The sequence below is a fragment of the Microtus oregoni genome, unplaced genomic scaffold, assembly GCF_018167655.1.
Source record: "Microtus oregoni isolate MIOR12 unplaced genomic scaffold, Mior012 000038F_ref0000394, whole genome shotgun sequence".
Classification (NCBI taxonomy): domain Eukaryota; kingdom Metazoa; phylum Chordata; class Mammalia; order Rodentia; family Cricetidae; genus Microtus; species Microtus oregoni.
In genome coordinates, this window is record NW_024543097.1 from 6,785,564 (window position 1) to 6,809,307 (window position 23,744).

At 38.1% G+C, this 23,744-nt stretch overlaps 1 protein-coding gene across 1 annotated transcript in view; it reads left to right on the top strand.

Annotated features, from left to right (window-relative positions):
* Positions 1 to 23,744, top strand: part of Spag16 (sperm associated antigen 16) — an 899,292-nt gene that overhangs the window by 44,216 nt on the left and 831,332 nt on the right. The window contains exons 6-7 of the mRNA XM_041631902.1: positions 10,911 to 11,018; positions 14,563 to 14,680. Of these exons, the coding sequence (XP_041487836.1) occupies positions 10,911 to 11,018; positions 14,563 to 14,680 (226 nt within the window). The remainder of the gene's footprint in view (positions 1 to 10,910; positions 11,019 to 14,562; positions 14,681 to 23,744) is intronic.

A 23,744-nucleotide genomic window follows, 5' to 3' on the forward strand; every position in this document is an offset into this window, starting at 1 on the left:
CAACCTCATAAGATTTTAACAAAGGGTGAAATCCTCCCTATGCCCCTGGAATTTCCAGTCTCAGTTAAGAAGCTTCTCTGGTCTCCTGTACTTCCCCTACCTTTCCCATGGCAACCCCAGTGGAGGGAGTATGAGAAAGAACTTGCAAAGGGTTTCAATCTAGCCAGCCTTTTAAGACTGCCCTGCTGACTCTCACTTGACAGTAGTTAGCATTTAAAAGGTATCCAATGTCTCATCTTTTCTCTGCTTCAGCAAAGTTTGTGACCCTGTGTCTATGTGGTATGCCCTACTCATAAACGGATTTCATATTACATGTTTGTTACACTTCAGCTTTCTGGTATGCTCTAGAATAAAATTAATTTTTAATTTACCTCTATTGTTTTTAGGACAAAGCAGTGTTTTTAGAAAATGTATGCATCTTAATCAGAACCAGGAATTATTTAAAGTTTCAGCATAATAGTTAATAATATTCAATTAGCAAATGTTAGCAAGTGGTTAAAACTACAGGTATGAAGATTTGTGGAGCTGCTAAAACTAAACAAAAATCCAGGAACTTTAAACGTTTCTTGAAGAAATTCAAGGTGATTTTTAACCAAAAAAATTTTATGTTTACTATATCCAAAGTCAGTGAATTAAAAATGCTTGTATTATGTATTAAATTTAGATCTAGTTGTTAAGTGAAAAACTATACTGACTTTTCTCTCTTCTGTTAACATAAACTATATGACAAACTTGCAAAAATGTTGAAAAATGAGCTGCATGTCTGAATGGAAATTAGCTTTAATAAAAATTATAATAGAGAACTTTTAGTCAGAAGCATCATAATATCAATGAAATAAAAATTCTACTGGAATTTTGTTTAAGTATCAGAATTTAAAAGTATGTAAATAGAAATTACCTACTGTGTGATAAAAATCATTAATGGAAATTTTTATAAATATAGGGGCTGCAGAGAAAGTTCTTTGATTTTTACTGTTTTAGCGAGGACAGGAGTTCGATTCCTAGCATTCATTTTGGCAGCTAACAGGTGCCTGCAACCATAGCTCCAGTGTACTCCGTGGTCTCTTCTGTTCTCTATAGATTCCTGCAAGCATAGGACCATACACAACCCTTTACCAGGAAATCACTACCAGTAATAAAAATTTAAAAAACTTTAAAAATTACATGTGTAAAATTGTATATATATGTATATGGAAGAAAGGAGTGTCTATATTAAAGAATTAAGCAATCTATTCTCAGGTACTCCAAAAATTCACTTGAACCAATAGTTGTGAGATTTTTAATTGGTAATTCCAGAATCAGTGGACATTATTGGTTTCCAATAGAATCATTGGTGGTTGTAAAAAATAGGAGAAAGATGACAAAACTAGATTTTACCAATACCTAGCTACAAATCCAGCCCTACACAAAATACTAGAAGGAAAACTCCAACACAAGGAAGTTGGCTATAACAACTAAAACACAGACAATTAATGGTGTCATAGCAGCAAATCACAAAGAAGAGGAAAACGCACAAATTAACATTACCAACAATGAAAACTAAATTAACAGGAGATAACAATCACTGGTCATTAATATCCCTAAATATAAATGGTCTCAACTCACCTATAAAAAGGCACAGACTAACAGATTGGATACAAAAACAGAACCCATTTTTCTTCTGCATACAAGAAACATATTTCAACCTCAAAGACAGACATCGTCTCAGAGTAAAGGGTTGGTAAAAAAATATTCCAATCAAATGGACCTAAGAAACAAGTGGGTCTAGCTATCCTAATATCTACAAAATAGACTTCAAGCTAAAATCAATCAAAAGAGACAAAGAAGGTCATTTCATATTAGTCACAGGAAAAATCCATCAAGAGGAAATCTCAATACTGTACATCTATGCCCTAAATACAAGAGTACCCTCATATGTAAAATAAATACTTATAAAGCTCAAATCATACTTTAAACCCAACATACTAATGGTGGGAGACCTCAGCACTCCCCTCTCACCACTGGACAGGCCAGTCAGACAAAAAATGAACAGAGAAATAAGGGAACTAACAGAGGTTATGACTCAAATGGACTTAACAGACTTGTATGACAAGAACTTGAAATCTTTAAAGAAGGAAATTGAAGCAGACACCAGAAAGCAAAAAATATATCCCATGCTCTTGGGTAGGCAGAATTAACATAGTAAAAATGACAGTCTTACCAAAAGCAATATACAGATTCAATGCAATGCCCATCAAAATTCCAGCAAAATTCTTCACAGACCTCAAAAGAACAGTATTCAACTTCATATGGAAAAGCAAAAAACCCAGGATATCCAAAACAATCCTGTACAATAAAAGAACTTCTGGAGTCACCATAATCCCTGACTTCAAACTCTACTACAGAGCTACAGTACTGAAAACAGGCTGGTATTGGCGTAAGAACAGATAGGAGGACCAATGGAACACAATAGAAGACCCAGGTATTAATCCACATTACTTTGAACACTTGTTTTTTGACAAAGAAGCAAAAATATCAAATGGAAAAAAGAAAACATCTTCAACAAATGGTGCTGTCATAACTGAATATTAACATGTATAAGAATAAAAATAGACTCATATCTATCACCATGCACAAAACTCAAGTCCAAATGACTCAAAAACCTCAACATAAAGCCAGCCACTCTGAACCTCATAGAAGAGAAAGTGGGAAGTATACTTGAACACATTGGCACAGGAGACTAACCCAAGCAGCACAGACACTGAGAGAAACAATTATTAAATTGCACCTCCTGGAACTGAAAAGGTTCTGAAAGGACTCTTCAACTAGGCAAAATGACAGCCTACAGAATGGGAGAAGATTTTTCACCAATTTAAGACAGAGGTCTGATCTCCAAAATATACAAAGAACTCAAGAAATTCATCATCAAAAGAACAAATAATACAATAAAAAAAATAGAGTACACACAGAGAAATATAAAATGGCTGAAAGATACTTAAGGAAATGTTCAACATCCTTAGTCATCAGAGAAATGCAAATCAAAACAACTCCGAGATTCCATATTAAACCTGTAAGAATGGCCAAGCTAAAAAACACTGATGACACCGAAAAAAAAAACCAAAAACAAAACAAAACAAAAAAAACACTGATGACAAGTTATGCTGGAAAGGTTGTTTGGATATCAGTATGGAGATTTCTCAAAAAATTAGGAAACAACCTTCCTCAAGACCTAGTAGTTCCACTTTTGGGTATATATCCAAAGGATGCTCAACCATGGCACAAGGACATGTTCTCAACTATGTTAATAACAAGCATTGTCTGTCATAGCCAGAACCTGGAAATATACCTCTTGAACGAAGAATGGATAAGGAAAATGTGGTATATTTACACAATGGAGTACTACACAGCTGAAAAAAATAACAACAACTTGAATTTTGCAGGAAAATGGCTGGAGTTTGAAAACATTGTTTTGAGTGAGGTAACCCATACACAGAAAGACAATTATCACATATACTCACTCATAGGTGGGTTTTAAACATAAAGCAAAGAAAATCAGACTACAAACTACAATCCCAGAGAACTTAGACAACAATGAGGACATTAAGAGAGACTGACATAGATCTAATCTTCATGGGAAGTAGAAAGTAGAAAAAGATAAGATCTCCTGAGTAAATTGGGAGCATGGGGACCTTGGGGGAGGATTGAAGGGGGAAGGGCCAATCAGGGAGTGGAGCAGAGAAAAATGTAGAGCTCAATAAAAATAAAAAAAAATAGAGGAAAGGCACTGAATTCTAAATAGCCTGATAGTAAAACATAAAGGTTTATTTTATGAAGTTTTTAACTATTTTAGTAAATTGTGTAAATATGTGAGAAACTAAATCCATGACATGCAAACTCTTGAGATAATTGACCTCAAAGTCATTGCATACCGTGAATATCCAGCAGCCATTGTACAAATTAGCAAAAATTTGTCTTGAAAAGATAGTATCTTGAATTTTTGTGTTTGTTGAAATAAAATTTGCAATTAAAATGCAATAGTTCTAAAGCTCTGGATAAACTTAAAGGAACTTCCAAGTAGTTGTACCCTAGCCTCTCTGGGAAAATTGCTGCTTTTGAAAATCAAGGTAGGATGGCTCATCTCCACGTTCAGCTGGATTGAACTCAAAATCACCATGGGGACACACTTAATGAAGTACTTATAGAAAGGTTTAACTGGGCAGAAAGATCCTCCTTAAATGTGGGTAGCTACTGCAGCAGGTCTTCTTACCTTAGCACCACTCCTGTCATGTTATAGGTACCATTCTGTCCTTAAAAGCCTACACAACAATATTCTGACCTTAAAATTAAACACCTGCCAAAACAGGAACAAAGGTATAGTCCAAAGTTTCAGGAAAATCCTCAAGGGAATGCCCCTAAGCATACTAGCCTTGATTTTTGGCTTCTATAGTTCTTCTTGCTAATTGACTACCAGGATATGGTTTTTGTGTATAAAAGACAAAAGGCTATCAGACTCTGAGCTGTATGATATGAGCAAGAGGCACATTTCTATCCCACCTTGTCCAACAGTCACTTCTAAATAATTACCCAAGGCTTAGTATTAATTACAAAGTGTTTGGCCTATTGCTTAGGCTTATTTCTAAATGGTTCTTACATTTAAATTAACCCGTTTCTATTAATCTATGTATTGCCATGTGGCCTTGTTATTACCAGTCTGCTGGCATCTTGTTTCCTGGACAACTGGCTTGCATTTCTCTTGATTCCTCCTTCTTTCTCTCTGTATTCAATTTGGCTTTCCCAGCTAGCTGTATACTTTCTTGATATAGGCCAAAGCAACTTTCATTATTAGTAAATGAGAGTAACAAATATTCACAGTGAACAGAAGGGTTACCCCACAGGATTTCCCCCCTTTCTGTCTAATCAAAAAGGAAGGTTTCAACTTTAACATTATAAAATTACAGACAATAAAACAGTAATGAAGTAAAAATTACAGTTACAATATCTAGTCTATTTGAATTTGACAAAATTAAAGAAAATATTTAATTATCCTATCTTGGTGAGTATCCTATCTTGGTGTGTTCAAAGATTTATATCTAATTTACCTTTTTATCATAACTAAGGAAAACTATAACTATTTAGTCTTCCACTCCCTCAAAGACCTGAGAAGGATATTGCCTGAGTAAGCAGGAAGTACAAGCAAGCTACTTCCCAAACATGTGAGAAACGATAGAAACAGCCAGACCACTGGACACTCACCCAAAGTTTCTCTGTAATATTAGAGCATCCATCTTTGGCCCACAGGACTTCCATATCTGATAAACTTTCCTGTGAAGAAGGAAATTTTGAAGGACTTTCCTACCTTGTCTTGGCAAAGCTCAGCAGTTGTTTTTCTTGCATCCTGCTGCTTCAGCTTGTACAGAAACTGTCAGCAATTGCAGCAAGGGCACATGTCTAGCTTTTGTCAAAAAGAAAATAAACTCAATACAGTTTCTTTAATGTCCTTTATCTTCTCTGGAGTAGTTTGGTGTTGTCCAGAACAGATGAGTTTCACTACCATAAAAAGTCAGTTATTAAAACATTTTAAATGTTATATTCTGTAGGTATTTGCAATGTTTGAAGATTCTTATCTATCTGAAATATATTTTTGTATATCTAGAAAAGCTAACTAGCATGACTCTATGTATGTATGACTGTTAATCTGTATTTCCTAATTATACATTACACTTTTAATTGAGCTATATAAACATGTCTTAAACAAGAGTAGAAATATACATGAAGTATAAAAAATTAACCTTAACTTTATATAAATAAGTTTAAATTCATATCAATGTAAATTATTTTGAGATTATCAGTTGTTTGGGTTTAAAGTAGATTCAATAATCTACTCTTTTTCCAATTACAATAATCTACCCTTTTCCCATCATTTCTATATCATATCACCCCTTCTTCTTTAGAAGAAGATTGACTATGAACAATAACAATTTTTAACCAATGTCCCCTTTAATGAAAAAAAAGTATTTATATATATATAAACATTTTGGGAATTTGGGCATTATTCTCTAGACTACTTCCCGCTGAGTGATGTGCACTGGTAATCTTTGAAGGACCCTGAGAAAATCTAGAATTATGGTCAAGTCCTGACTTAGAGACTGAGTTTTATTTTTTTTTCTTTTTTTATTGAGAAAAGGAGAAAAAAAAAAACAAGTTTCCACCTCCTCCCAGCCTCCCATTTCCCTCCTCCCCCCCCTACGCCCCCTCCTCCCACCCTTCTCCCCCCCACCCACTCCTTTCCCCCTCCCTCTCCAGTCCAAAGAGCAGTCAGGGTTTTCTGCCCTGTGGTAAGACCTAGGACCTCCCACCTCCGTCCATATCTAGGAAGGTAAACATCCAAACTGGCTGGGCTCCCACAAAGCCATCACATTACGTAGGATCAAACCCCCGTGCCATTGTCCTTTGCGTCTCATCAGCCCTCATTGTTCGCCATGTTCAGAGAGTCCAGTTTTAAGGGGAGATGGGGAGAGAGACTGAGTTTTATAAGTCAGCAGCCATAAAGCTGTTCTAGATATAGAATTCAGAGGAAGCCATAGAAGATGAACTTTGAAACATTGGATCATCTGGCACATTAGAGATCTCTCAGGGGTCTTTCTTTATAAAACCATATTATTAACTGGAAGGAATCCACAGATTCTCATCTTCTGTGGAAACAAAAGCAGAACCTCTTTTCCAAGGCAGCATATCATTAGACTCAAAGTTTGAAGTCAAGATTTTTTTTTTTTAAATATATAGGTTGGTTTAACTTTGCAGCTCCCGCAATCAAATGTCTCTCAGCAGTTAAATCAATAACAGTCAAAATATTCAAAGAAAATACAATAATATATATAATTCAGACTCTCTGTATTTTCTATCTTTATATGTTTTTTTCTTTTCTATTACTTTTTTCACTTTTAAAGATTTTATTTTTTTAAAACTATTTCTTTCTTTCTGTGACTGTCTATATATCTTTCTTTCTTTCTTTCTTTCTCTCTTAAGTCTTTGTACATTGTAAAATACACTGGAACCTGTTTAGAGTTCTTTTTTTGTATGAATCTATCCTTATTATGTATCTGTATTGTTTTTTGTTTGCATTAGACAGATCTTAAAACTGCTATATTAACTGTCTGTTCTGCTCAGCTTAGTGAATGGTGCTAGCACATGGTTGTTGGCTCCTCCCCTCAGTTCTAAGTATCTAGTCTCATGGTGGAGGTACCAGTGAGAGTCACGCTCACAGCCCCAAATCTGGAAAGTGGTGGGTCCATGCTATCACCCACTTGTATGCAATCCACACTCCACAAACCCCAATCAAGTGTTCTGTAGTAGGACTTTTTTTTTTATTGAGAAAAGGAGAAAAAAAAAACAAGTTTCCACCTCTTCCCAGCCTCCCATTTCCCTCACCCTCCTCCCACCCTTCTCCACCTCCCCCCACTCCTCTCCCCCTCCCTCTCCAGTCCAAAGAGCAGTCAGGGTTCCCTGCCCTGTGGTAAGTCCTAGGTCCTCCCCCCTCCGTCCATATCTAGGAAGGTGAACATCCAAACTGGCTAGGCTCCCACAAAGCCAGCACATTACGTAGGATCAAAACTCCGTGCCATTGTCCTTGGCTTCTCATCAGCCCTCATTGTTCGCCATGTTCAGAGAGTCCAGTTTTATCCCATGCTTTTTCAGTCACAGTTCAGCTGGCCTTGGTGAGCTCCCAATAGATCAGCTCCACTGTCTCAGTGGGTGGGTGCACCCCTCGTGGTCCCGACTTCTTTGCTCATGTTCTCCCTCCTTCTGCTCCTCATTGGGACCTTGGGAGCTCAGTCAACCTACCCCTGGACCCAGCAATACCATTCCTGGGAATATACCCAAGAGATGCCCTCTCATATGACAAGAGCATTTGTTCAACTATGTTCATAGCAGTATTATTTGTAATAGCCAGAACCTGGAAACAACCTAGATGTCCTTCAATGGAAGAATGGATGAAGAAAGTGTGGAATATATACACATTAGAGTACTACGCTGCGGTAAAAAAAACAATGACTTCTCGAATTTTGCATGCAAATGGATGGAAATAGAAAACACTATCCTGAGTGAGGTAACCCAGACCCAAAAAGATGAATATGGGATGTAGTCACTCATAATTGGTTTATAGCCATAAATAAGGGTCACGGAGTCTACAATTGGTGATCCTAAAGAAGCTAAGTAAGAAGGTGAACCAAAGGAAAAACATGTAGTTTTCCTCTTGGCTATGGGAAGTAGACAAAATTGCCGGGGAGAAAATTGGGATCTTGGGGGTGGGGTGGGATGGGGGTAAGGGGAGATGGAGAGAGAAAAGTTAGAAGGGAAGGCGGGGTGGAACTTGGGGAAAAAGGAGGATTGGGATAAAGGAAGTTTGGATAGGGGAGCACGGAAGCACAATTCTTAGTTAAGGGAGCCATCTTAGGGTTGGCAAGAGACTTGAACCTAGAGTGGCTCCCAAGTGCCCAAGCCGAGGTCCCCTGTTAGTTCCTTGGGCAGCTGAGGATAGGGAACCTGAAATGACCCTATCCTATACCAATACTGACGAATATCTTGCATATCACCATAGAACCTTCATCTGGTGATAGATGGAGATAGAGACAGAGACCCACACTGTAGTAGGACTTTCTAAAAGAGCTATCTGTGTGGCCAGCATGACACAGGAGTTGTGCCTCTGTTAGCTGCCAGCAAACAGAGCCTACCAGAGAAAAGACTGTTACCAAAAAGCTGTGCTTGAGTCTTTTTGTGTGTGTGTGTGTGTGTGTGTTTAGAATCCTTTTTCCAAGCTTTGTGTGCCATTTGTAAACTGAGGTTTCTCTGTCCTGCCCTATCCTTCAGCCACTTCTAAATAATCACTCAGAAGCTTAATATTAATTACAAACTATTTGGCTTATTGCTCAGGCTTATTATTAACCATCACTTTCATTCATATTAACCCATTTCTGTTAATCTATGTATTGCCATGTGGTTGTGGTTTCTACCAGTCTGCTGCCATATTGTTTCTTGGGTAGCTGGCTTGTATCACTCTCGACTCTACCCTTCTTTCTCCCTGTGTTCAATTTGGCTTTTCTGCCTAGCTATATTCTGCCTTGCTATAGGACAAAGCAGCTTTCATTATCAGCCAATGAGAGCAGCAAATATTCACAACATGCAAAGGGTTATCCCATAGCATATCAGTCAGCAATAAAGACACTCTTTTCAGCTTTAACGGTGTCCTGTGGTGTTGTTGGATGGGTTTACCCAGCAACACAGAGTCTCACTCATGTCATCGACTCCCAAATTGAGTAAAAAGAAGAAAACAAGTCAAGCGCCAACATTTGACTTTGTCTCTGCAATGCGAGCAGCTGTCCCTCACTCCTGATGCTACAGCTTGCCTGCTAGGGTGACTGTGATCTCTAACTGTGAGGGAAAAGAAATCCCCTGCTTTAAGCTGTTTTGTCATAACAATGAGGAAAGAAACTAATACACATGGCTTCTTGGGTTTTGATTTCTTTCTGTAGCTAGTATTATGCGTATTTTGCGATGTAGTTAAAAGCTGTAAAAATTAATAATTATTGCCATGTTTATCAGTTGAGTTTTCAAATCTGAATATAGAAATCACAATTCATTATACACACCAAAATTTTGGCATGAATATAAAGTTGAGGATTGGATGAAAGATGATCATTATTAGTGTTGTGTTGATTAGGTATTGCTTAGTAATATGTGATGAAAACTCAAAATTCCTTAGTAAAGATCAAAAAACTTATTCAAGAAAGAATTGAACTATTAAAAAGAAGAAAAACTTATAATTTGTATCAATGTCACTTTGACCACACACCACCTGTAATATGAAAAATCCCACTGATCAACATATCCTTTACCAGGAACCTGGAGACCTAACTTTAACCCACAAACTTTCTTGGCCGCGCCCAGACAGTGTTCCTCACAGCATCCTCTGACGTAGCTTAAAACTGAGGCTTCTCTGTGTGCATTCACTTTCTGTGGTTCTCAGTCTTGTGGTGTTTATTACAAGCACAAGCAGATTTCTTCCCTTCTGATATGAAGGTTGTCGCATGTCTGCCCCCCAAGTCAGCTCACTTTTCAGAATGTGAAAGGATGAAGAAAGCAGTGTGCGTCAGTTATCCAATACGGATAGAGAGTTGATTTTGTTCATTATAACCTGGCCTTTACTGAGACTAGTATATAACCAAAGTGAGTCAAGCACTCCCATTAATCCTTTACATAGAACTCTACTTTAGATAGGATTTGCTTTCTTGCTCTACTTGAAGGTTTGAATTCCTACCCAATAAAATAATATTTCTGTATTGATTGAATCATTAATATGCTGACATTTTTAATAGTTAACTTTCTACTGATTAAGAATTTCATATGTGTGATAAGTTTCTAATAAGGATATCAATTATATATAGTAATCTGATTCTCTGATGGTACGTATTTTTCATCTTATTTAACAGGACAAAATTTTGGTTTTCTGGAATTTCTGTGCTTTCCAAACTATCCACGCTAAATGGTATAATATGTCATTTGTCTTGAAAGTGAAGATTACACTCCCATCTTTTATTTCTAATTATTGTAAATTACTCCATTTTATATGTATTTTAAATTTGTAAGTCAAAATTCTCTCTGGAAATAATTGGGTTATAATCTGCATGTATCTTGTAAACATGCCTTCTAATTTGATTTAAAAATTTTATCTATGATTCACATTTTTGAAAACACAGCCTTTGTCCTTTCATAACTCAGTGATTTAAAGTAATGTTGGGCCCCCAGTGAGAGCGTAGTGCCTCTTTGCCCCCAGTCCTCATTTACTTACTCATTATTGACTATGAACACTGAGTACTCTTTTAGGAAATAAATAGCAGCTGTCTTGACGGTTGTTGTTGGTGCTGTTTTTTCAGAAGGGCCAGAGAAGATCTACTGAAAACTCAGAAGGAACGGGACTTTCATCGCATGCACCATAAGCGCGTAGTGCAAGAGAAGAACAAGCTGATCGCAGACCTGAAAGGGTGAGATGCTCGTGGCTGTTGGAGAGTTATCTGAGCTATTGGGATCTGACTGTAGGAGGACTTAGTGAATAAAGTTGTTCTTTCAAGTTTATTGGATAGGAAGTTTAGGACCTTGGTTGAAAGAACATTCATACTAATGGGGTATATGATTGAGAAGTTAAATAAAAATATAAGAAAATGTGCTCCACTGTTGGTTTGTCAGTCAAGACAGAGTGTCAATAAGACTGGTGTGAAAGAAGGGCTCCAGGGTGTGTTTTCCGTGAGCTGAATTCTCAAGAAGTGGATAAACTGGTGGAGTGGAGCCCTCAGGCAGTGCTTGTGAGACAGTGGGCTGTGCATGCAGCAGAACCAAGTTGTGAAGGCAATGGGATGTCCACCAGGTGAACCATGGAAGGCAAAGAACAGACAGAGCTTTGGTGAGATTAGAGACATATCCTAGACATATCATATTAGTTTGAATACATAAGAGCAACTTTAGAAGTAATTTTGGAGGCATTCTTCAAATTTACTTTCCCTTCTTCAATAGCTTCCTTGTGTTCTTTTTCTGTAAAACAAAAAATTAGCTTTATAACTGTTAAATAAAATTGTCTTTTGTTTAAGTTAGTACCACCCAATATAACTTTCTGTGTTGACATGGACATTATAAATTTTATATTCAATAGAAACACTAGGTATTTTTATTTGAATGTATATTATACCCACTAAATATGCAATTAAAAGGGGCATACTCAGCTAGTTATTTTTAGCAATGCCATTATGTAACACCTGGCAAGAAGCAATTTAAGGACGGTAGGGCTTATTCGGGTTTACAGATAAAGGGATACGTGCCGCCATGGAGCAGCAGATATGGAAGCTGGGGTGGGATGCTGGCTGGTCATATTCATCTGTCATCAGGAAGTAGAGTGTGAACAGGAAGTGGGTTCAGACTATACACCCTCCAGGCCTGTACTAGTGACTGACATTTCCTATTAAGACTCAACCTCTTGAAGATTCCCTAACTTTCCCTAACAATATCAGTATCCGATTGCCAAGCATGGGAATTCACGAAGCTGTGAGGAACATTTTACAATTAAACTCTTAAGATTTTTGTGCCTCATGGGCTCCCATCTCATTGTACCAAATACCGTTTTATTTATTTATTTTATTGAACTTGCAAAGTCTCCACAGTAATTAGTACTCCTAGCACTGTTCAAAAGTCCCAACTCATTCAGAACTCAAGGCAATTGCTTTTCTGTAAGGTTTTATAAAATCAAAAGACAAGTTACATATTTACAATACATAATGGTACAGGATAAATGTTCCCATCCCGAAAGAGATCTATAACAAGGCATTGTCAAACAAAAGCAAACTGAAACCCAGTAGGGCAAAGGACTAGTCTTGCAGGTACACATCTTACATCTGGGGTTTGTGGGGCAGAGAACCAGTCCTGCAGGTATATACCTTATACCTGGGGTTTGGGATAGACTGTTTTTGTGCTACAAAGGTCTTGAGTAGCTAGCTCTCTCCAAAGTCAGCTACCTGCAGCTGTATCCTCTCCCCGGTGCTGGCCTTCATGCTGTGTCTGTAACTTTCCTTAGTAGCTATTCCATAGCTTTGATATCTTTAACATCCTAAGGTTTCCATTGTAATATAGGCTTACTATATTTTGTGCAAAGAATGGATATACTATATCATATACTGGTAGCTGTATTTCATTCCGTTTGTACACAGTAATATATTAATGTAATATATATGTATAATAGATAATATATTACTGTGCACAAACAGAATGAAATACAGCTACCAGTATATGATACAGAATACCTGAAAAACTTGTGCTGGGTGATAGAAAAGAGCACCCAGTGAGAAAATATTTTATGATACCAAGTATATGACTCTGTGTTTTCTAAGATGTAAGGATACTATGTTTTGATAAAAATATGATCTTCATGGATCTATATGTTAATTTAAACTGTTAATTCTGACACTTGGGATCTATATCTTTTACTTCGTATATTTAATGTTTACTTCAGTAAAAAATTAAAGCATAGTTTGAAGGCATTTTTTAATTAAAAAAATTTAAGGTATTTATATGTATTAAGTAGTATGATCATCTGTTGAACCTTAAAGTATTTTTAGACCTAGAGAAATGGCTCAGTAGTTAAGAACATGTGCTGCTCTTCCAGAGGACCTGACTATCGCTCCCAGCATCTACATCAAGCAGCTGACAAGCCTCTGTGACACCTTTTCCATGGGATCTGACGCCCTCTTCTGGTCTCTTTCAGTACCTGCACATATGCAGCATACAGTCACGTAGACACAGAAATTTAAAAATATATCTTTATACACTTAATTTTCTTAATATCAGATCAATCAAACATGTTTTTAGGACTCTTTAAAATCCTCAGCAAAATACTGACAAACCGTATCCAAGAACACATTAGGAAAATTACCCATTATGATCAAGTAGGCTTCATCCCAGAGATGCAGGGCTGGTTCAACATACAAAAATCTATCAATGTAATCCATCATATAAATAAACTGAAAGAAAAAAACATATGATCATTTCATTAGATGCTAAAAAAGCATTTGACAAAATTCAACATCCCTTTATGATAAAAGTCTTGGAGAGATTAGGGATACAAGGGTCATACCTAAATATAATAAAAGCTATATACAGCAAGCCGACAGCTAACATCAAATTAAACGGAGAGAAACTCAAAGCCATCCCACTAAACTCAGGAGCACGACAAGGATGTCCACTCTCTCCATACCTCTTCAATATAGTGCTTGAAATTCTAGCAATAGCAATAAGACAACATAATGGGATCAAGGGGATTCGAATTAGAAAGGAAGAAGTTAAACTTTCGTTATTTGCAGATGATATGATAGTGTACATAAGCGACCCCCAAAACTCCACCAAAGAACTTTTACAGCTGATAAACATCTTTCACTTTGATATAAACAAAACTTCCAGTTTCTGGTTTAATCACCTATTGTCTGCGGCCCTTGTTTTCTTGAGAATTGCTTTGAATTGATATAAGAATACTTATTTAGTTGTTTTTTAAAATTTGTATTTCAGTTTTGTAGAACTGATGACATGTTCTCATGATCTCAGACTGGTCTTGAATTCACTATATGGCTGAGATTAGCCTTAAGCTCCTGATCCTCCTGCCCCTGCCTCCCGAGTGTTGCGATTACAGGCTTGTAGTACTATTCTGCCTGGCGATATATGCTTTCTAAATTGGAAAGAACTACAACAATCTTCTGAGTATATACTTGTATGCAGCAAAAAGTGCTGCTGGGTCTAGGAAACTGAGTACGGAAAGAATGCTTTCCCATCCTGTGCTTATCCCTCACCCGAGATAGATGGAAATTAAGCAGGAAATAACACTTCTGTGCTTCTTGGCTCTGGCATGGGACCTTTATATGGCCACTCATTTTTATTCATAAGCACACAAAAATTGAATGAAAGAAGAGAAAAAAGGTTTAGGTGTTAGATGGAAATCACTGATCTATCTATTTTACCTTTTCTGATGATGCAACTGCCCTTTTCCTTTTGTAGGCTGAAATTACATTATGCATCTTATGAACCAACTATTAGGGTGTTACATGAGAAGCACCATGCTTTATTGAAGGACAAAATGCTGACCTCCTTGGAAAGAGATCGAGCTGTTGGGAAGGTAAGGAAAGAGGCAGTGAAGACTACCCTGAAGCCACTTTTAACCATTTGTTATTGTGCACGTGACTGTATATGTGTACATATGTATTTTTGTGTGAGGAGTGTGTGTTCACAGATGTACATACTATGTAGAGGCCGGAGGACATTGTTTTATTCTCAGACATGCTGTCTACCTCTTTTGAGCTAGGTCTCTCTGTGGACTGGAGCGCATCAATTGTGCTAGAATGGTTGATCCAAGGGATTTTCCTGTTTCTCTACACCCAGTGCTAGGATTACAACTATGTGCCACCATAATGGACGTTTTTATTGGGGGGGGGGTCAGTTCAAGTTTTTGGGGCAAACAGTTTGTCCACTGAGCTGTTTCTCCAATCCTCAGTCATTCATTTTTTATGAGTACAATAATGGTTTTGTTTTCGGAGGTAAGTTTTAAAACATTGCCCAGAAATTTATAAAAATGCATTTGAAAACATGAAGAAAAAGTATCTTGTCTATTAAAAACCTATAATGATTATTATTTAATTAATTAGCGTACAACTTAAACATGAATTGATGGATTATTAAAGTACAGTTAGAGGAAAATACTCAGCCATTGTCATTAAACTATGACCACGACTTGGGTTTAAATGCCAGCTGTTCACATTTATTTCAAGCTCTAAAAGTCTGATTTCCTTGATTCTTTTTACACTAACACTGGTAAGTATTAGTGTTATTTCTCATTGTTTTGACAAAACTTTGACAATACTTGAGAGAGGGAAATGAAGGCGGGAAGAGTTCCCAGTTGAGGATGCAGTCCATTATGGCAGGGACACCATGGTACAGGAGTGTGAGATAGCTGTTACCATGGCATCCACCAGCAGGAAGCTGAGAAATAAGGCTGCTCCTTCTCAGCTTGCTTCCTCATTTTTATTCAGTCAAGGACCCAGCCCCTGGAGTGATGTTGCCTCTATGCATTCAGGATGGGTCTCTCCTTTTCAGTTCTTTCTGTAAATGGCATCACAGACCCGTTCAGAAGTGTGCGTCTATAAATTCTAAATCCAGTGAAGTTGACAGTGAAGACTTGCAACTTGCTTACACTGTCCTTGGGTCCTTGACTTCTACTTCCGCAAACTGATCAAAACTGGCTTTGCCATCCCATCTGCTGTGTGTCTCGGGCTAAGTTATATACTTGGAAACATTCTCCTACCTTTGTTTCTAACATAATGGTGGTTCCTTAAGTTAGTCAAAGGCCATGTTGAGGACATTTATGACGTGCATACAATCTTTGGGTTTCAGACTTAATTACTGCCTTATTAGAAAAAGATAAGAATTGGGAGTAATCATGTGAATCTTAGTAGTTTGTAAATTAGTCCTGAAATATTCAGGTCTTTTATATTTTCTTACACATTAAACATGGATGAGTTACTTGCCTTTAGGACTGATACTTTGTGAAGTGAATCAGGTTTTAACATATATATGTATATGTATACATATATATATACATATATCATATATGTATAACATATATAACATGGCAAGATGCACAGAAAACTGTCGTGACTATAAAACTGGTTTATTTGTCCTTTAGCCCATACTCCCGCTGAAGACAAAAGATCATCTAGATCCTTCTGGGTTAAAACAACCTGTTAAACTTAGCACATGATGTATAAAAATGATATTAACTGCTTAGCAAAAATTAATTTTCTATTAAATTTCTTCATTATTATGGGCCAAAAGGCCACATAAATATTTGTATGGTGTAAAGTCTACATTCTAGTCTCTGTCTACCTTCTGCTGTTGTTTATCAATTAGGTTTGCTCATTTTTGGTGTTGTGCTGATGTACTCTGTTCCTAGTAGTTCTTTTAAATGCAAGTCATGGAGCCTGGCTAACTCCATTGCCTTTGCTATTGTAGCTGTGAGCATTTAGCAGTATATCATGCCGGACTTGTGTTCCTGGTCTAGTATATTTAATGATAACATTCATGAGGCTGGAGAGATAGCTTAGTAGTTAAGAGCACTTGTTATTCTGGAAGGGCTCTCAGAAGCCATGTGGTAGTTCACAACCATTTATTATCCTAGTTTCAGAGGATCTGATGTCTTTTTCTGACCTGCGTGTTTACCAGGCTCATAAGTGGTGCACATACATTCATTCAGGCAAAAACGCTCATACACAGTAAATAAGCCTGGAACAAAACTATTTTAATGCTAACAGTTCTATGTACTCTACTGAAGTATGAAGAGGACTGGGTGCAGAGTTTCTAAGTATCACCTGAAAGGTCCTATAGTGTTTTATAATATTATAAAATATCGAAGTTCGGTAAAGCATAGCACTTGTTCACGGCTGCTCCCTGACGGAGGAGGAGTGTCTACTGGATTTGGAGCAATTTGTTTGTCCTTTGCTTCAAGGCCTTTCTCATGCCTGACCTCTGATTTCTCTTCTCTGTGTTTCTTTGTTCTGTTGTAGGGGCTATGTTCCTGTACTGTTATACACTGAAAGCCATTCTGTGCCCCCATTTGTCTCAGCAATCTTCATACCTGTTCTTATTTTTACTTTATTTAAAAAAAAAGAATACAGATTTGGAAAATATTTACTGTTGGGAAATACTAGAATTTATTTCTTGATGTTGAAAATGGAGCAGTTATGTTTTAGAAATAGGTTTATTCTCTCAAGTACATTGGCTGTTCAAAGTTGTAGGCTCATTAGAGTATGAAAATGTCATATTTAAATAGATTCACTAAGAATGAAGTTGATCCTGGGTACTTGATCGTTTTTCAGAATTGGTTTACAGATATCAGTGCAAATATGATATGAAATCCAACATTTTTCTGTTAAGCTCTGTATTATACATGATGACTCACACACAAAATAATTTATTTAAACCTAAAATGGGTCAAATGATTGATTAAGCAATAATAATAAAGTTTATATAATAATGCCAGTAAATAGGCTTAGGAAAATTTGTGTATCTGTAGGTTAAAAGGGTCAGTCAAAGAAATCCACCCTGGCCCTGAAACCAGAGCTAGTTAAAGAAACACTTTATCCCTAAACTCAGAACCGAAGAATAATACCCTGACTCTGAAACCAGAGCCAAAGAAACACACTTTGGCCCTAGAACTAGAGCCAGTGAAGGAAATATGCGTTAGCCCTGAAATTAGAGCCAGAAAGCTAAAAAAAAGGCCAGTAATGAAAACACATTTTGGCCTTGAATCCAGAGCCAATTCTACCCTTGACCAACAGAAATATAAAACCAACCAACCCCTGTGCAAGAAACAAACCAATCCCTGAGCACCCTCACTCTAAACCCACAGCCAGTGAAAGAAACATTTTATTTCTGAACCCAGAACCAATGAGACAAACCAGGACTCAGAAACCAGTGCCAAAAAAACACACACTTTGTCCCGAGAATCAGAGCCAGTGAAAGAAATACACCCTGGCCCTAAAATTAGAGCCAAAAGGCAAAAAACAAAAAAACAAAACAAAAACAAACAACAACAACAAAAAAACCCACCAGTGAAAGAAACACAATTTGGCCCTGAAATCAGAACGATCTCTGCCCCTGAGCAACTAAACTAGCCAATCGCTGAGCAGGAAAACTAAACAATTTCAGAGCAGAAAACCTTCTCCCTAGGAAAACTATACCACCAAGAAGGGCTATATAAGCCCCTCTGCCTGTTTTGGGTTCAGCTGTCCTTTTCCACGCTGGTAGAGGCAGTCACTATCCTGGACTCCTCCTTCCTAAATAGATCTCTTTCTTAAAAGAGTTTTGGGTGAAAATCTCCATTCACCAGAACAGAATAGAAGAACCTTGCTGAGATGTCTCTTAGGGTACCAAACAGAAAAACCTTGCTAAGATATTCCCTTAAGGGGACTGAGCAAGGCTGAGCAGAAGAGAAGAACAGAGGAGCCTTGCTGAGACATTCCCTTGGGGAAGGGAGGATGCTGAGCAAGGCTGAGAAGAAAAAGTAACACCTTTTCACCAGAGCTAGAGGAGATTGCTACATTCCTTCAGGGGCTTCTTTAGCAGAGTGTAGCAGAAGTAACATCTGGGGCCCCAGAAGAAGTGAATATCCCTGCTAGGACATTCCTCAGGGGAACAGAGGAGAGCTCATCTGTAATGGCTCTCTCTAGGAGAGAACAGGATTTCTATAATCCTGCAGGTAGACCATGGCCACCACACACCATCTTCAGATAACCTGGCTTCTTGAGAAGTGAGGACACCTTTCCCTCCAGCGCTGAGATGTCAGCTTCAGCCTTCAGAGCTGTCCCATTGCCTCCCTAGGTATAGTCTGGCTTCCCAATAAGTCAGGATGTCTTTGCATCTCCAGACCTGTAACACTCACGCTCACTTACAGTATCTATTGTCCATATACTAAGAAGTATAATTTATAATTTGTGGAAACCAAGTTATAAGTGGCAAAATGACTGTCAGATATCACACTGTTATAGACCCTGAGCCAATTATCCTGATCCCAGAATTAGGGAAAAGACTATAGTTTAAAATGTAAATGTTCTCTTGGGAAGCAAGCCATGCCTGTGACTTCAGGACTGAGCCTCTTTGGTTAGCTTTAATATAAAGACTGATCTGTTGCCAACAAACTTTTTCTTTTAAGAGCTTATTTATCAGGTATACACTGACTGTCAGACTATTGATTAATCTTCTGACCTAAAACTATTAGTGTCATGAAACCACAGAATTAATTTAAGCAAAATATTTGTAAAAGAAAAATTTATTTAAGTATATGAAAATTTTACCTATGATTCATTACAGAGGATAGATCACATTAATGCTTATTTTTAAACATAAAGGTAGAATTGGGTATGCTCTGAGAATTCCCTTTTAACTCGCACCCTAAAGATGTGAGTTAAGGGCAGCAAAAGGAATCTCCTGTTTACTGTAGAAACCCTGATCATCACTTTCTTAAGTCCTTATCTTAATGAGTATTTTGTTAACTTACTTTGTTTTAGTAAGAGTACTTTATAGAATACATAATAGTTGCATTGTGAAGTGCCATAATATAGAATTTTTAGAATTAAAATTCCTCGAGAATATCACTCATGAGTACTGTATTAAGACCATTTCCCACCCTCCTTCCTGATCCAGATTCTCCTATCTTTCCAGAACTTCATCTCAAATCCAATGTTCTTCTACATTATTATTGTTGCATTCATACACAAAATAATTGCATTTATAAATGCAACCTATGATTCTATTTAGTGTTACTCATATGTGTATTATTTAGGGCAGACACTTGTGATAAGAAAACCTATCAAGTGGCTCCTCTCAAGAAGCAAATGATTTTCGCTCTTTCAGGAGCTGCTAACTGTAGGGTAAAAGGGTCAACAAAAGAAACCCACCCTGTCCCTGGAACCAGAGCCAGGTAAAAAAATCTACCCTGACCCTGAAACCAGAGCCAATTCTGCCCCCATCAACTGAACACGAAGCCAGTGAATCACTGAACAGAAAAACTGGCCAGTCTGAGCTTGTCCAAGCTTAAGGGTATTAAAATCTGACCAATACTCTCCCTAAAAATCTCCCTGGAAAAACTCTGTCCCAAAGATGTTCTAAATAAGCCCTTCTGCATGTTCAGCTTTTAGCTGTTTTTCTCCAACCTGGCAGACACAGCCACTCCCCTGAATTTCTTCTTCCCAAATGAATCTCTTGAAAGAGTTTTGGGTGCAGATCTTTCGCTGGTGCAGAGTAGAATCTTTGCTGGGAAGTTCCCTTAGGGGAGCAGAGCAGAAAAAGGAGCAACCAACACCCCTGCTAGGATGCTCCATTAGGGAAGCAGAGTTTCGCTGGAGCTCATTGCTACATTTCTGCAGGGGTTTCCCGCTTAGCAGAGTGAAGCAGAGGAAAGGCCAGAGCTGAGCAGAAATGGATACCTACCTTTGCTGGGAAGCTCCCTTAGGGGGAAGGAGCACAGCTCAGCTGTAATGGCTCTCTCTTGCAGAGGAGCAGGATTGCCACATCCTGTGGGAAGACCATATCCCCCACCCCCACCCCAGTGCTTCTGACAAGTCAAGATACCTTTCCTTCCAGAGCTTATGTATCCGGGATACTTTCCCTTCACAGATTCGGATATAGCCCGACTTCCCCACAAGTCAGGATACCTTTCCCTCCAGAGCTCTAACACTTACATTAATTGCCTGTCTAGCTCTTCATCTTGGCGTGAAGCCTTTGAGAGTTCCCCTATCAATGTGGATAAGTGTAGCTATCAGAATTTGAAAAATTTTATGCCTTTATATTTATATCTTAAAGAGTGAAAGTGTACATTTACTATATAAAAATCTAGTAAACACATGCTTTTAAATCCCTTTGGTACATAAGAAACATTAACCTTACTCCTTTAAGTTTATATAAAACTTAAAACCTTACAATTCTAATTGTTAGCTTTGCAAGTTTATGGAAATAATTTTTACAATTTTAATGAAAGATATTCATTTTTCTAAAAAATTCCATAATTCCTAAAATCTAAACTGTAATTGATTAAAAAGTGATTGGCTAATTGCCATTTTCAGCTTGATGGAATTTACAATTGCCATGGAAACACACCTCTGGGCAGGTCTCTGAAGGTACTTCCAGAAAGGTTTAACTGAAAATAGATTAACGATGCTGTGGCTTCAAGTTCAGGACCAAATAAAATGAAGATAGCAAGCTGAGTACCAGTTTTGCTGGAGCCCATTGCTCCTCACATCTCTCTCCCACGAGGGACTGTGAGGTGAAACCTGCATCCCCAGTTGCTTTCCAGGCAGATGTCAAAGGCACATGGAAAGATCAATGCAGATAACTGGGATACACCTGACCCACGTGGTTCCCAGAGGCTGTGGGGTTGGCTTCTGGGAAGAATGAAGAAGAGTTTGGGACTTCGGGCCAGAAAGTGTCTAGCATGCCAAAGGTAGAGCCTAATCCACCATTCCAGTAGCTGTTAAACGTGAACACAATGAAAAAAAATGCAAAACATGGAGGCCCAGCTCATGCGGTTTCAGGGAGCAAGGAACCTGAACAAGTAATGTTAGATTCTTGAAAAGAATCTGGCTGAGTTCTCCTTGTATTTCATGAATGGGAAAGAGATTTAATTAAAAATTAATGGACTAAGGCATCTGACAAAGGAAATTTCTCTTTAATGATTATAGATGCTATCTTAGCTGTCACTTTGTCTATAGCTTCCAGTCCTTAACAAATAATTTTCAGTTGAGATTATTGAGATGTTAGAGAATAGAACCATACTGAGGGGAAGCTGTAGGCACAAAGTAGAGCCCATCCTTCTTATTTAGCTTCTCTAGGATCACGAATTATAGGCTCAGTGTCCTTTATGTATGGCTAGAAACCAAAAATGAGTGAGTACATCCCATGTTCCTCTTTTTGGGTCTGGCTTACCTCACTCAGGATAGTGTTTTCTATTTCCGTCCATTTGTATGCAAAATTCAAGAAGTCATTGTTTTTTACTGCTGAGTAGTACTCTAATATGTATATATTCCATACTTTCTTCATCCATTCTTCCATTGAAGGGCATCTAGGTTGTTTCCAGGATCTGGCTATTACAAACAATGCTGCTATGAACATAGTTGAGCATATACTTTTGTTCTATGATAGGGCATCTCTTGGGTATATTCCCAAGAGTGGTATTGCTGGGTCCAGGGGTAGGTTGACGCGGAATTTCCTGAGAAACTGCCACACTGCTTTCCAAAGAAAAACATATAGACATCCTCCTGGATATTAACCTCCAGCAGGCGAGGAAAGGAGACAGAGACAGAGTCCCACATTGGAGCATCATACTACAACCCCAAGGTCCAAATCAGGAGCAGAAGGAGAGAGAGCATGAGCAAGGAACTCAGGACCGCGAGGGGTGCACCCACACACTGAGACAGTGGGGATGTTCTATTGGGAACTCACCAAGGCCAGCTGGACTGGGTCTGAAAAAGCCTGGGATAAAACCGGACTCGCTGAACATACCGCGGGCAATGAGGACTGCTGAGAAGTCAAGATCAATGGCAATGGGTTTTGATCCTATTGCATGTACTGGCTTTGTGGGAGCCTATGCAGTTTGGATGTTCACCTTACTAGACCTGGATGGAGGTGGGAGGACCTTGGACTCCCCACAGGGCAGGGAACCCAGTCTGCTCTTCGGGCTGATGAGAGAGGGGGAGTTGATTGGGGCAGGGGGAGGGATATGGGAGGCTGTGGCAGGGAAGAGACAGAAATCTTTAATAAATACATAAATTAAAAAAATGTATCACAAAAAAATAGAGCCCATCCAAGAGGAGCGATGTGTTCTGTAGGCAGCCATACGGTGATTGTGGATCTGCCCAGTTCCATTGAAGTCCAGATGGTCCCATCACTAGTTATAATTTAAAATCTCCTAGTAGCCAAGTATCCAAAAACTGAGTCAAATTTCTCATTCCAAGACTCTGTTCAAATTAACAACTTAATGCAAACTAGAGCCTTAGAGAAGAGGAAACCAACTGAGAAAATGTCTCTATAACACTGACTTATAGGACAGTCTCTGGGGGCAGTTTCTTGATTCATGATTGATGTGGGATGGTCCAGTTTGTTGTGTATTGTTTCCCGCTCTGGGCTGGTGGTCCTGGCAAGAAAGCAAACTTAACAAGACATTAGGAGCAAGCCAGTAAGCAATGTTCTTCTATGGCCTCTTCTGCAGTTCCTGTTTTTAGAGTCCTGCTTTAAGTTCCAATCCTGAGTTCCCTCCATGGTAAAAAAAAAAAAAAAAAAAAAAAAAAAAAAAGGCGTTTACCACAGCAACAGAAACCTAAATAAGACAGTGTTTCCAGAAATAATTCTCAGTTTTGTAGCCTGTAACATTTTGACCAACAAGATAAACAATGTGGGCTTTGTGTATTTTAAAGTAGAAGTAAATGTCTGTTGTCTTAAATTATAGAAATGATCCAGTGAATAAAGGTGTTTGTGTGTGTGTGTGTCTGTGAGTGTGTGTGTGTGTGTGTGTGTGTGTGTGTGTGGCGTGCATGCACGTGCAATAGACAAATTTGCAAATAGAAGAATACCAAATAGCTAAGTGGACTATTATTCTCTTAGGGAGATGGAACTTGACAATTCAGTAGTTAAGTGTT